At 40.6% G+C, this 15,935-nt stretch overlaps 1 protein-coding gene across 1 annotated transcript; it reads right to left on the reverse strand.

Moving 5' to 3' along the window:
* Positions 1-235: 235 nt before the first annotated feature.
* LOC310993244 (4-galactosyl-N-acetylglucosaminide 3-alpha-L-fucosyltransferase 9-like) lies at positions 236-15,622 on the reverse strand (the record flags this gene model as incomplete). Its single annotated transcript, XM_083981558.1, has 2 exons — positions 236-1,114; positions 15,140-15,622. 2 exons carry the CDS (start codon positions 15,620-15,622, stop codon positions 236-238), a joined length of 1,362 nt encoding a protein of 453 aa, XP_083837684.1.
* Between the last annotated feature and the right edge of the window lie 313 nt (positions 15,623-15,935).

A 15,935-nucleotide genomic window follows, 5' to 3' on the forward strand; every position in this document is an offset into this window, starting at 1 on the left:
TAGAAAAGCAAGAAAGGAGAGTCTGAAATTTGTTTTGCTGTGGAAAAGTTGTACTCAAAAACATTCAAAACTACATAACTAACCTTGATTTTCATCAGTGGTGAACATGTAAATTCTTTTATAGAGTAATATTCCATAAAATATCAGAAAACAAAGCAAAAAAAACAATGAATTGTAACCAAAAGCCAAAACTGTCAGTAATCAATCTATCACATGATGATCTCACTTTTGCTATTCATGAAAAGTACCACTCATAGAGGTCATGAACTACACTGTACTCCTTGTCTCTTGACATATGATCGCAGGCGGCACAGATGGGCTGAATGAATTCCCTTTTGATTTTCAGGAGATGAGGACTGACTTTGTAGTGCTTTCTCCACTCGAAGTAGCGCATGTACGCTTCATGATCTGTGTCCAGGTGCTTCAGAAACTCTGCCAGACCTTTACGATCAGGGAAGTCATTGACGTGAATGAAGGAATCAGAGGGAAAGAACTGCTCGTAGTTTTCTCTTGATGGACCCAAAACTACAGGGACTGTCCTTGCCACAAGAGGCCCGTTGACCTTCTCAACCATGTAGTCTCTGTGGAGTGAATTCTCAAAAGAGAGGTAAAACTTGCAACTAGCAAGGGTGGAGTAATAGTCCTCATATTGTAACCATCTTTTTGAAAGACCACCATAGACCTCGACTTTGATGTGCTTCGATAGTTCATCATAAATGGTCTCTCTTGAACCTGTTCCAGTACCACGGTTGGTGTTAGTCACGAACCAACATACCAGTTTGTCTTTCTTGGGCAGAGCAAAGTCGTCATTCACCTCTGTTTTCCTGATTAGCATCTCATTCCTCACAGTGATGCCAGCATCTCGTCTGTAGTTCAGTGTTAAGTTGAACAGGTTCTCCAAACCGGGAATCTTTGCAGTGTTCGTTGGAGACTCCACATGGTACCAAATCCACTTCTGAAAATATGGACGTGGCTCCTGAGGCATGTTGCTTAAATCCCAGGCTATATTTTTGTGGAAGAAAATGACTCCCTTTGCTTTACTGTACAAGGATCTGTCTTCTGTCAGAACGCAGCCGTCAATCTTGTAGTAGGAGAAACAGGCGCTGAAATTAAACTGCACACCAAGAGGCCAGGACCACAACAGGACTATGGGCTTTTCAGTGGGATCTGTGGTTTCAGAAGTTTCTTCATGTCTTTCTTCTAATGTGGATGGAGATGGACAATCAGGGGATAGTGGTTGAATATACAGAAAAGAGCCGATGACAGCAAAAGCAGCAATTGTCACTAAGCACACAGTTTTCCATGTGGTCATCATCTGTGGAGAGGCGGAAGAACACGTCAAGCTCAGTTAGCTTGAGGCTCTTGCAGCATGTCTGGTGTTGTAGTATGAAGTCATCAATGTAGCCATGACAACACTGATCAATTATGATAATTATTTAGCAGGTATAAAGTCTTCTAAAGGAACAAATTGGAAAAAAAAACAAGCACTTTGCAATGCCCACAGTTCATCAATACAGTCATTGTTATAAATCTGGACTTAAAACATTGCTATCACTGGATGAAGTAAAGCCGTTCTCACCTTTCCACGGAGTGTAAGGGCTGATCGTCGCTGTCTCTCGTATTCAAGCAGGCTTCTGTCAGTTGAAAGCATGTGAATGCAAAAATATGGATGAAGCCTCCGCAGTTCAACATGAGAAACCACTTTTAGATGCTTACACTGCTGGATATGCATCAGTCAAGTGTACACAAGTTTATTTAACTCTCTCTGTCATTTGGTATGATGGTCAGTGTGGTCCTGGCAGTATAGTGATCATGATCATAACATGTACACACAACTTTCAAAAACAAAGGACAAACTAATGCCAGACTGAAGAGTGGGCTGTTGATGCTGTCATTCAGTAACTGACCATTGTTGTGAGGTCAGACACACCTGGATTAATCAGTTTGTCCAATAATGTAAGACAGGAAATAAAGGAGCTAAAGTTCAGGAAGTAGAGGAGCTGTGCATAAAGCCAATTGTTATGGTGAATCATCAAAAATGCCAGCAACATAGTGGCTGCACCCATTGACGAAAACCAAAGCTTTCAATAACTTGTAATTATCAAGGTTGTTGACCCTCCATTCAGGTTAAACCAGTTGTTGTGGCTGAGGAAATTTTCAGGCAGAGCCAGTTCGGACCTCCATGGAGCCCTAGGGGAAATTCTGCTGAGGGGCCCTCCTACCTGAACTCCAACATAAAACCTTTTTTTTTAACAGTTACACCTGCCACCCCGGTGCTCCCACTCCTCTTTAAACAGACTGCACCCCCTTAGTTTGCGTGGCCCTACGCAACATGTGTATACTGAGCGAAAGCGGTACTGTTTTGAAACCTCCTAGCCTCCTGAGTCCCCGTCCATTCATTTGGTCAGTTTGGTCAGATGCATCTCTGTCTTTTTTATTTATTTATTTTTTTTTTTTACATATCAGTAATCATAGGTTTACCTTAGAAAACAGTTGAAGAATTTTTGTTTAGAATATAGGCTAATGGTCCTTTTTTGTAGTTGACACCAAGACCAAATGACTCAACGTTGCTGTATAGTTCTTTACCCAATAGTAGAGTTTTATATTCAATGGGATTCCAGTCAGAGCTTTGTGCAGGTTGGTCAATAACATTCACTTTGGTCCTCTGGAGGTAGTTCTTCACTAGAAGCCGAAAGAAAACCAGCAGTAAGCAGTCAGCAGTACTGGGTCTGGGTTGTAGCTATCTCTTCCATCATAACAATGAACAAAAGCATAGGTCACTCCGAGTGAAGAACTACCTCCAGTGGACCAAAGTGAATGTTATTGACAACCTGTACAAAGCTCTGACTTGAATCCCATTGAAAATCTGTTTGGCGGACTTAAGACCAAGGGCCATCAAATCTGGAGGAGCTGGAGAGATTTCCCAAAGAAGAATGGGCTGAGATTTCACAGGAGACGTGTCAGACTTGCTGGAAACTAAAACAAACAACTGCACGCTGTTATCCAGCAAAAAGGGTAGGCTACACAACTGACCATTAACATCAGGGAAGATAATAATTTTAACCCTAGTGGTTTTTGGTTTTTGTGAAATTCTGTTTCTGTGTGCAGTAAATTAAAGCAGAAGTGAGTGATATATTTGTGTTAATATAAGTCTTAAATATATCTTCCGACAGCAATCACTTACATAGAGTGTTTGGACTGAAACACGGGTCTCTCAGTCCCTCTGCTCTGCTCTGAGCCGAAGAGAAAACATTTATCGTATCCTACAGTTTTTATCCAATGAGGAGAGAGAACGGCATGCAGGGCTGTGTGTGCAGCCAAGGAACGCCGTGAATGTGGTGACGTAGCGACGAGGACTGTTATGGTGCGTTCAAGGAAACTCGTATTTTTCCGACCGTGAAGTGGTACCAGTTCGATCTGGTACGAGTTCACCGGTCGGAAGTTACGAGTGGCCGTTATAGTGACTTTCACCGGTAAAACAGGTCGGAAAAACACGAGTGGGTTGCCTGGAACGCTACAAAGTCGTAAGTTGTGACTTGAAGCTGTAATTTACGATTTCAAAAGCCTGCCTGGAACGCAGCATTAGCGAAAACAACCGGATCACTCACTTCTGCTTTAATGCAAGCATTCAAAAATAAAGCTATGATATGCGAAAAGGCTGTGTTAAAAATGCTTTGCTCTGTTTAACAGAATTTGGGAAAAAGTGTAATTTTCATAGGGGGGCTAATAATTTCATCCTCAACTAATATAGGCTACGGGACGTTACCGTATTTCAACACTCTAAAAAGTAACTCAGAGGAGCTTTTACCACCACTTCATTTAATACATGGACGCAAGTTAAAAATTCTAATTAGTCAATTAAGAGCAACCTTCTAAGTTGCAAACTTTATTTTATAAGTTGTGTTCAAATAATTGGTAGGCCTAATTACATCAACTTAATTTTGTATGTGATTTAAACTCAAATTTCATTGTTAATGGGTTTAAAACCAAATTCAAGTTGTAGCCTAAGTTGGCTTGATAACTTAATTTTTCTCCACAATGAAGTTACAATTTCGAGTTCCCACCCGCATAACATGCCTGGACAAGTTCTGATAGCAAGACGGTGTGTTAGCTGAAGAAATTCAATATAAAGGACATTTCATGGTGAGTATTATTTCCTTTACATCTAACAGTTCTACGAAAATAATGAATTTGCACTTCTTTCATTATTAACGTGTGCTCAGCAAGAGAGTCGATGAGAAAAACCTTATTCAAGTTTTGCTTGTTTCACCACAGTGGAAAAAAAGACATTGGGTGTGCACCAGCAAAGATTAGGTGTGCCAAATTCATTGTCAACAAACTGAGCGTTACACAAACATTCAAAAGAATGTATTATAAGAATGTATTATCATCAGTTGTTTGCAGCAGGTCTAAACATTCACACATATAAGTCCTCAAATAAATCAATAACAAAGTCATAAAAAACACACTTTGGGGGATCTACTAAGATCCCAGATAACTGGCGCTAAATTGCGTGCTCCTAATTTGCGTGTTTGGTTAGCGCACGCAAAATAGGTGATCTACTGGTAACCCGCTAAATGACAACACGCGCAAACCGCAGTATTTAAATGAGTGTTTTGCGCGTGGTAATCGTTTCTGCCATGGAGAGTGTGGACAGAGAGCTGGATGGCCACGGGATCATCCCTATGTTCCCCACTTTTGTCCCAATGGTTGGGTTTAGGCAATGAAGAAAGGAGTTGGTTAAGTTTAGTAAAAAAAGACCAGGTAGAGACTAGACAGGCCAGATAGAGTCCAGATAAGTAGTCCATCGACCAGCAACAGCGGGGAACATAGGACCCTTTTTTGAAAAAGGTCCTATGTTCCCCACTGCTACCTGGGAACATATGACCTTTTTCAGAAAAAGGGTCCTATGTTCCCCAGTATGTATTGCGACCGGGGAACATAGGACCCTTTTTGGTAAAAACGGGGAACATAGGACCCTTTTTCAAAAGGGGGAACATCTTTTTTAAATGGGAGAACATACGGGGAACATAGGCTAGGTACGCTCCCGATGGCCACAAACGCAGAATGACAATTTGATCAGATGGATTAACAGAGGGACAAATAAACATGTTGTCGAGCTGTAGCAGAAGAAACGGAGATTATCTATGAGAAAGTAAAAATATGGTTGGTAAAACAAGAAGAGAACAGATGAAGTGAAGAGAAGATGAGGAGCAAAAAAACAAAAGAAGATTTAGGTTTATATCATAAAACCTCGGCAAACGAGGGAGAGCTGCTCTGCTGAGCAGCAGTTCACTGTCTTAGCTGAGCAGGTAACTGGGAGACCTGCTGTCATTCATTGAGCTGGAGGTGCGCGCTATGGCACAGAGCTCAGGTGGGACACTCAGGTCACACTCGGGTCTAAATGCCCTGACCAGAGGGATCAAAGACGGAGTGAAGGCAGCGGTGACGTCTAAGCCCAGAGTCCCAGAGCTGAGCAGCCAGGTACTGGAGAGGGAGGAGAGGAGAGGAGAGGAGAGGAGAGGAGAGGAGCGCACCGGAGGAGAGAGGTGCGGCGTGCGTAACGATGCTTATAGGACTTTTGATCGCATGAGCAATTTAACCATCTGAACACAACCAGTGGGCTTATCATTCATCACATATGATTATGTAACAGCTTGGCCTGATGGTTTTATATCGCAAAGCAAAGCAGCAGAGTAAAAGACAACGGTATTGCTGCTACCTGTGTGTGCGCACTGCGCAGTTCTCAATTTAAAGGGCAAGACGGCGTGGCCTGGCCTTGAGTCCAGTTTCTCCGCAAGCTCTTTTGACGGCATTTTTTTTTTAAATTGATTGACTGATCGACAATATGTAAGTAAGACTATAACAAAAACAAAAAATGCATCAGATTTTTGGGTGCCAGCTGCCTCTGTGGGTGGCACTGGCACACCTATGGACTTAGTTATTTGTCTAGACAAATAACTAAGTCCAGTTGCTTTCGATTTAACCTCCTTTGAAATACTAGCCTATGACCTGGGCAAATGAGAATATGCACCGGCTTATTGTGTAAAGGAAAAGTGTGACTCTTCCAAGTGTGGTGCATCTTCTTTTGAATAATCATCAGTTCTACTCACCAGTGTCGGAGATTTTTTTCTTTAGGGAGACATGGAGACTGCAGCTGTTGCTCTGACAAATATTTAGCCATCCTTGGAGATATATTTGCAAGCCTTGCCTTTCAGGTTGAGCCAGTTCGGACATCTAGGGGCCCTAGGCAAAAATCTGCTACGGGTTACTCCTACACCTGAAATCACTGTGAGTATTTTTAGGACAGTCGTACCGGACTGTCATGCATGAGGCGGCTAAAATATACAAAAACAGGTTGCCAGGGTAGAATTCATGAATGGGCTATGTGATGCAAATACAAGACAACCCGTTTCAGTGATGTAACACCATAACAGTGTAGTTTCAGGTTAGAGACAAAGTTTTTCCTGTGGGAGACATAGACTCATCTGCACCTGTGGCGATGACAAAGTTTTTGTTTTGAGTTGGCTATACTGTATGTTTTCTGGCCCGTGGCATAGGCAGTATAGGCAAATACTAGGGGCGCCGGCCATCCAGAGGGGCGCTGCGCTGCCTGGTCATCTAAATGGGGGCCCTTGTCGGTAACACTTTACTTGAAGGTATCGTCATAAGAGTGACACTCTGTGTTGTTCACCTTTATTTTGGGCACAAAAAAATTTGGCTCGTAAAAAGCCACTGTGGCAGGTGGCCAAAAAAGTTAGCTTCAGGCCCTGGAGGTAACACCTAAGTAAACAAAGTAATATGCAACTAATGATCAATTGAAAGTACATTATGATTATACAAACATCAATCAGTTTTGTAATAAGCTACATGAAACGGCATACATAAAAATGTTTCCCCTCCTCAACACCAAAGAATAGTTAAAGACATGAGAAATTATTTGTCAGGCCTCGTCAGGGATCATAAAAATGTGCATAATGAATTTCATTGTTCTGTCTTACAATTGATATGTGCAACTTATATATTGCCTGACTATTGCCTGAGTTTCACCATCAGCAGCTTTAACAATATATTTTACTAATATCATGATGGAACAGTCAATGATCACATTTACTCCTTGTTTCAGATGCACTTTTGAAATATCTTTATTACTGTATAACCTAAAGCCTGAACCATGAAATAATTGCCAGAAAATTCTAATTCTTTGAAAATGGAGTCTTTATTGGACCTTCTGACAAAAAAAAAAAAAAAAAATTAAAAAAAAAAAAATTTCATATATGATTTTTAATTTGTATCATATTTGATACACCAGGTCTTATGGTCCGTTTTTTCTTTTTTGAACAAATAAAAACATATACAACTAATGTGTTTTAATTCATTAAACTTCAAAACATTAAACAGAAAATAACTTTTTCTTCAGGCAGCAATAAAAAATCCTCCAATGAAACCTTGGAAGCGTTAAGTAAACGTACAAAATTAATTTTCATCATGCTTTTACTCTTAATATTTATTTTATTTATTTATAACATTAACCCAATATTCAATCATGATACAGCAGACTGAAAATACAATATAGGTTAGTTTTTTTTAATTACAGTTTTTATTTATTGTACTTATTTATTTTTATTTATCTTAGTGGGCTGACACGGGACCAGGGCATCGCAATTTCGTTCATCCCATGTTTTTAACATGTGTTGTATGACAATAAAGAGACCTTTGACCTTTGCGGTTATACATTTCTACTCTAAATATACCTAATCATGTCATTTAAACCTTAAATTAGTTTAAAGTTACCATCCAAGGCTGCATTTATTCATTGATTGACTGATTTTCCTGAATTGGACACCTGATAAACACCCACCCCTCTGTCCAAGACCGTTGCTAAATAATTTTATAATAATAATAATAGCTTGGGACTAATTAGAGATGATGTAAGATGTAAGATAAGTGACTTGTAACTTGTTACAGGGAGATTGGAGGCTCTCTGCCTTGCACACTGCTGCTGAAAACCAAGCCTGCATGATCAGAGTCTCGGAACCACTGGCTCTGAGGCTCTGATCATGCAGGTTTGGTTTTCAGCAGTAGTGTGCAAGGCAAGTTACAATTAGTCCCAAGCTGTTTAATGAAGGTAAAAATGAAACATAAGGTAAATATCATGCATAGCTGTGTGCTACTCTTATCAGAGCGGCTAGCAACGGTTTGTTTTATTTAGGAATGGTCTTGGACAGAGGGGGTGGGTGTTATTTGTGCAATTTGATGAAAAAATCTTAAATAGGCTATAGCCACCTGGGACAGTAACTTTAAATAATAAGAAGACTGTATGTTGCTTTATGGAATGCATAATATATGAAATGCAATAAAATGACTATTGACAGATTTGCAAAAAAATTACCTTTTAAACCTGCTGTATCAAATTTGATACACACATTTTCAACACGGTTTTACTATAAAATAAGTTATTAAATATTAAATGATTTTACATTACATCAATGCAGTAACTGTTCCTATTCAAGTTTCAGTAAAAAAAAAGAAGTTTTTCTTACCATAATGTTTTCAAAATAGCCAAAAATATCCACGATAAAACACATGTGGGTCACTGATTGACGGTGGCCATTTTGGATGTCCCAAGTGAAGACCCCCTGGTGTATTAATTACTTCACTCTGGTGGATTATCTGACCATTACATGTATCTGATTGTATACATTAGGTTTTTGAAGGGGAAACAAATCACAGTGAGGATATAGAGGTCTCAAAAACCCATGTATCAAATTTGATACAAAAGGTCATCTTGCCTAGGGCACCGAACTGGTTAGGGCCGAATCTGTTTTCAGGTGTGGCATTGTGTGAGTCTGTGTAATCCATGTGGTTCATGGTTCACATTACTCAGATAACACATCGTAGGTTGGGCAGGTTAAACAACATCATGTTGTTTTAGTCTTTGTGTTAAACTGTCATTTTAGTTTTTTTGTCTAGTCAAGTTTTAGTCGACTAAAAGTCTGAGCATTTTAGTCTTGTTTTAGTCAGAATAATCCAGGACTGGGGTGGTGTTTAGCTCAGTTGGTAGAGCACCCGCCCCATATGTTGAGGCTATAGTGCTCATTGCAGGAGGCCCCAGTTCGAATCCTGCATCGAACGACCACTTCCTGCTTGTCATTCCTCCCTCTCTGCCTCCCATTCCCTGTCTCTCTCTCAACTCTCCTGTCAATTAAAGGCAAAAGCCCCAAAAATATACTTAAAAAAAAGAATAATCATGGCTATTTTTGTCTAGTTTTAGTCGAAGAAAACTGATGACATTTTAGTCTAGTTTTAGTCAATGATTATTGTAATTCTAAACTCAGTCAATATATAGTATAATTACCTAGTCTAGTACTATAGACGAAACCAAATTTTTCTTTCAGTCAAATGAACCCATTTCACAATTCCAACATGGTTATGCCAAAATGTTGAACTATCCCTTTAACTTTGTTACTTATATTGTTGTTAACACTAACCCACCGGGGCTGCATCTTCTATCTAAATGTGAGTGGGGAATAAGGAAGTGACGTGGCCTACCTAGGAAACAGAAATATACTGCAAAATAATAATAATAACGCAACTGAACATTATAACATTATTCCGTCTTATCTCGTTTTGGTCAACGAAAATGAAGAGATATTTGAGCAGAGTTTTTATTTTGTAAACCACATTTAATCTTGTCTTTATTCGTCAACAATATTGCATTATATTTAGGTTATCGTCACATGACCACCATTTACGTTGTGTCTCGTCTCGTTTTCGTTACGTGACAAAGGTTCATTGACAACGATATTTCATCATAATTTTCGTTGATAAAAGCAACATTAAAGCAGAAGTGAGTGATATATTTGTGTTAATATAAGTCTTAAATAGTTATATCTTCCGACAGCAATCACTTACATAGAGTGTTTGGTCTGAAACACGGGTCTCTCAGTCCCTCTGCTCTGCTCTGAGCCGAAGAGAAAACATTTATCGTATCCTACAGTTTTTATCCAATGAGGAGAGAGAATGGCATGCAGGGCTGTGTGTGCAGCCAAGGAACGCCGTGAATGTGGTGACGTAGCGACGAGGACTGTTATGGTGCGTTCAAGGAAACTCGTATTTTTCCGACCGTGAAGTGGTACCAGTTCGATCTGGTACGAGTTCACCGGTCGGAAGTTACGAGTGGCCGTTATAGTGACTTTCACCGGTAAAACAGGTCGGAAAAACACGAGTGGGTTGCCTGAAACGCTACAAAGTCGTAAGTTGTGACTTGAAGCTGTAATTTACGATTTCAAAAGCCTGCCTGGAACGCAGCATTAGCGAAAACGACCGGACCACTCACTTCTGCTTTAAGTTTGTAATGAAATTAGGCTACAAGATAAACATTAGACTACCACCTGTTTGTTCATTCATTTCCCATACTGCTTATCCTGTGCACTAGGGGTCACGGGTCTCTATCTCAGCTAGCCTCGCTTCACCAGTTAACTCAGAATTTTATCTGCATTCTGGTTCCCGTCTTCTAGCGGATCCAGAAATCACCAAATTCACCAAAATAAAAGTGTTCACCAACATAAAACGTATAAAATAGACATTAACTTAAAAAGCAAAAGGTTAACTAATGGCTCGGGGACTTTCTTGTGAATTATATTCCTTAAATCAAAAGGTTTCACCGCATTTTATTAGCTTGGTGCTTTTATTTTGACGCAAAGGCCTGTCTCTCTCGCCCTGGATCCGGTTGCTTACCAAAATAAGCGAGTCAATGGCCCCAGACTATTCTCAGCTGAATTTGGGCGGGGTACACCCACAGCCAGTCTAGCGCAGGGAGGAAGCCAGAGGGATGAAGCCGGAGTACCCAGAGAGAATCCACGCATGCAAGGGGAAAACATGCAAACTCCACACAAAAGACCAGCCGGTGGGTTCTTCAGCTGCTACAGACATTAGGCTACATTAAGTTATATTGGGTTTCCAGATACATATATAGACTACACTCATATCTCTGTCACGTTATAATGGAGACAAACTTGAACATATCCAGTAAAAGACTGGAGACTGGAGACTGCTGTGCAAAGACATTTAGATGTTGCTTTTAAAGAGACAATATTAAATACTGGCAGGGTTGGGACAGCTGAAAATTTGACTTTTTTGCTGAGAAGATATAATATTCATAATAAGAAGAGGTGCCAAAAAACAACTATTAGCAGCCATGGTCTAAATGGCTTTACAGCTAACACATCTAAATGTGATTAAAAAAAAAAAAACGTAGGCCTATGCATGTTCTTCACAAAAAGAGCATCAAGCACACAGGATCCAGATGTGTATGTTGCAGGTGAGAGTTTGTAGTGACAGAATCAAAGTATCTTGGAATTGTCCTGGACTCAAACCTTACATTTAAAAATCAAGTAAAAAGTGTCACTAAAACAATCAAATACAATCTTGCAAATTTCAGACGTATACGACCCTGTCTAACCCACAGAAGCTGCAAGGTTGTATTTTTGATTCATTGATAATTCCCCACGTCAGATATTGTCTCACCAGTTGGTCTCAACTGGACATCACTAAAACCCATTCACTCTGTTTATAAGCAAGTTGTGAAAGTCATGAAACCCCTCTGATATCATCACTGCACAATCCGCGACAAACATGCCCTCTTAAAGCAGAAGTAAGCGATCCGGTCGTTTTGGCTAATGCTGCGTTCCAGGTAGGCTTTTGAAACCGTAAATTACAGCTTCAAGTCACAACTTACGACTTTGTAGCGTTTCAGGCAACCCACTCGTGTTTTTCCGACCTGTTTTACCGGTGAAAGTCACTATAACGGCCACTCGTAACTTCCGACCCGTGAACTCGTACCAGATCGAACTGGTACGACTTCACAGGTCGGAAAAACACGAGTTACGAGTTTCCTTGAACGCACCATAACAGTCCTCGTCCCTACGTCACCACATTCACGGCGTCCCTTGGCTGCACACACAGCCCTGCATGCCGTTCTCTCTCCTCATTGGATAAAAACTGTAGGATACGATAAATGTTTTCTCCTCGGCTCAGAGCAGAGTGACTGACAGACCCGTGTTTCGGTCCAAACACTCTATGTAAGTGATTGCTGTCGGAAGATATAACTATTTAAGACTTATATTGACACAAATATATCACTTACTTCTGCTTTAAGTTGGGATAATAATTGGCTTTTTAAATCAAAGCAGTAGATTTGCCAGATCTGCCTCAAACGGTGCTTTGCTTGTTACACTGAGAAAAAACTCTTTTGGTCAGTAGGCTACCTTCTCAGTGCGAGTTGCCCAGTACTGGAACACCATACCACTTCATATTTGTAACATTGAAACACACAAAGCTTTTAAACACCATGAAAGTATGGATTTTAGAGAATCAAGTCTGTGACCACTATACCAATAATTTAAATGCCAGCAGATCATCCTACAGTAGTCTACCTTCTCATGTCTTCCCATATCATAATTAGTCAGTTTGCTGGCGTGCTCTCTTCCTGTGTGCAAATGTTCTAACTTGCTCACCTGACCCTGCCCTAATGATTGCTTGCCTTACATTTAAGGTTTGCTTGAATCCTTGTTTAATCATATCTCTTTGTAGCATGTTCATTGTTGCATGATTTATTGTCTGTTGTTGATTGTCTGTCTGCCTGCCTGCCTGTCTGTCTTCTTTAGTTGCACTACTTTTCTTTCTTTCTTTTTTTTTGTTTATTTATTTTATATAGCTACTTCACCATTTTGGACATGTGTTTTAGTATTGGGTAAATTGTATATTAAGTAGGCCTAATACTGCTGTGTTGTTTTATAGGATGGAAATTAAATTAACATACCTACCCCACTATCAGGGTAGGTTGTAACACAACCTTGTTGTGTTTATTGTGCTAAGCATCTTCCTATGCTGAACAAAGATAACCCATCACTGACGGCTAAATGAAGAACAGTGACAGTGGTGTGTGGTGGTCCCTAAAATTAGGAGAGCTGTCTAAAACATATTCTGATAATGACAATGAATGGTGCACTGCACATACTGGACACCTTCATCAGGAGGTCTGAAGCAGCTCATAATCAATGTAAAATTCCAGGAAATACAGTTGACACTTAAAACAACAACAAGACAAAAGGTGTTACATTCCCACCCCTGTCAGTCATTGTTTGACTAGCTGTACCAGCATGCTGGTTTGAAATGAACATCAATGAAATGAATCACATTTTACCTGCTCTTTCATATACATGTTACCTAATTCAAATGTCAATGGTATCGATACTAATCAAAATTTAGACTTGGTCTGCATTTATTTGTATTAGTTTCTGACCCTTCTGCCATGTCTGTAGACTAAACAATTCTAAAAATGTAATTTATTTATTTATGACACACACACACACACTTTGTGGTAACTTCATGTGATAAAGTAAAGTAAAATGTAAGCATATGAGAGGTAGCCTCTCCTAAAATCTCTAAAACTATGCAGGTTAAGTCACCATGGCAACCTCTGAGGGCCTGCAGGCTGACACAGGTAGACAGTGTTTAGGTTGGCAGTTTGACAACATTTCAGTTTTTGTTGTAAAAACTTTGTCACGTAGTTTTTGTTGACACAGCCATCATAAAGAGCTGTAATTCCCGGTACACAACATATTAAGAGACGACATAACTGAGTCTTGTTTGACTGGGGAGAGACTGCACAAGACAAGAGCAAGCCCATCAGGCATTTATTATAATGATTTGCTTCACCTGGTGCGCTGGTGTCAGTAGGAGGGCACATTCAAGATCAGTAGGCCTACATTTTACAACAGTTTAACACCCCCATTTGTTCTAATACTGACAGCAAACATAAAACACACAAACTTATCCATCCTTACTCTCGTTACAAGTTTAGTTAACACATCCGCCACCATGTCAGCGGTTGGGCAATATTCAATGCAGATTTTCCCACCACTGAGGGCAGATCGAACAAAGTGGTATTTGATGTCCATATGTTTACATCTCTGACGCGATACAGGGTTTTTCGACAAGGCAATAGCCCCCAGAATGTCCTCAAAAGTTGTCACTAGTGCATATTAGCAATACCTGTCCATCCCATTTAACAACTGTACTAGATACATGCTTTCCTGAGTTGTCACTGCCAGGGCCATGGACTCTGCCTCACATGTGGATAAAGCCACTGTGGGCTGTTTCCTTGACTTCCAGGAAATAACAGGCCCCGTCTCAGACAAACTAAAACAGTACCCAGTTGTATTTTTCCTGTCGCTCTGGTCTTCCGCCCAATCTGCATCACTATATGCCACAAGTTTGATATTTACATCACTTAGTTTGTAACACAATTCCTGATTTACAGTTCCCTTCAAATATCTCAACACATGTTTTGCTGTTACCCAGTGTTGTTCTTTTGGTTCAGACAGGTATTGTGACAGTTTGCCGACAATCCAACTTAGATCTGGTCTCGTACATATCATGACATAAAGCAAACTGCCAACAACTTCACAATAGGGCCTATACTTCTTTTGATCAACAGGTTGACCCTATTGTCAAACTGCAGTTTGTTTTCACATGGAGTAGCTAAATCTGGGTTTACAGTTGATCATTTCCAATCTCTCCAAAATCTTTGTAATTTAGGCTACCTTTTTTTGACTCATTTTTATTTCACCTCCTCTTTGCACAAAATTCCATGGGGATGGCTCTCCATTCCGACACACCTCCACTCTGTGGGGGGTTCCCCAATAGCCTTTTCGGAATAGCGGGGTCTTTAGAAAAAATAGAAAACCCTGCTATTACGATGAATGGAAGTCTATTTTCGGAAAGGCGGGGTGTAACCAAAATCAATACCAAACAACAATAACAAAACAAATCTCGCCAGTTTTCTAGACTACCGCTCAACTTGCGACATAATTACAGTGTCCCAAAATTTCGTGCCATGTTTGCAAATCATAGCATCCATGACATCCATCTTCATCCTTACTTTCATCTATAGGCTCAGCAGTGTTTTAATACAGCCTATCATACACTTGAATCTCAAATGTCATACCGTCTTTATGAATGAACTTGTTCTGTCCCTCCCTTGACAGAAAAGATGTCCTGGGGATATGATGGGACATAATGCCCCCATCAACATTGTGTCCACTGCGCATCCTCTACTGTCAATCAGACGAACCTTGGCCGCACCCCTCTTCAGTGCGACGCCGCTGGTCCTCTCCCCGTCCGCCAACTCCAGGATGTGCTTTTGCGGCTTGAAGTTCTCATCAAACTCCTTGAATTTTATGATGTCCGTCACGATGTGGGATGTGGCCCCTGTGTCGACCATAAGCCCTCTCTTCTGTGGTCTGCTGACAGGGTCTCCATCCACCTGGCCCACCTTGAATGCAAACGTGTGGTCCTCCTCCTCATCCACCGCCTGCTTGGCCTCATCTCTCCTCCTCCGTCTGCAGTTCACATCTTTGTGCGTGGAGCTCTTACAAAAACTGCACCATTGTCTCTGTCCACAGCGCTGGCCCGCAGCAGGACACTCTATTGCTTTATGGCCCTTGTTCTGGCCACAGCTGTAGCAGGTCAGTCTCACGTCCCCGCCAGATCTTCCTCTCACTCTCATGATGCTGTCCCCATCTGTGGACAGTTCTGAACTTTTCGGTGCTCTCATCTTTGTCTTGAACTCAGCGAAGGTCAATTTCTCATCACTCTGGGCCACATGAATGGAAAATGGCTTAAACACATCTAAGCCCTTTAATATCATGGCAATCAGCAAATCATCACTTAAAGCTTTCAAAAGTGTTCTGTAGATAAAGTTATATTACCTGTTGTTGGGCCGGTGCATATTCTCATTTGCCCAGGTCATAGTATTTCTATGACCTGAAATTACCTGTTGTTATTATGTTACACTGGAAAGTCTCACCTGCAAAAAGGTCACACACAATGCACTGCTGCAGTGCGAGAATGTCAGCTGACACGACCAG

Source organism: Trachurus trachurus (assembly GCF_905171665.1).
Source record: "Trachurus trachurus genome assembly, chromosome: 11".
In the NCBI taxonomy this organism is placed as follows: Eukaryota; Metazoa; Chordata; class Actinopteri; order Carangiformes; family Carangidae; genus Trachurus; species Trachurus trachurus.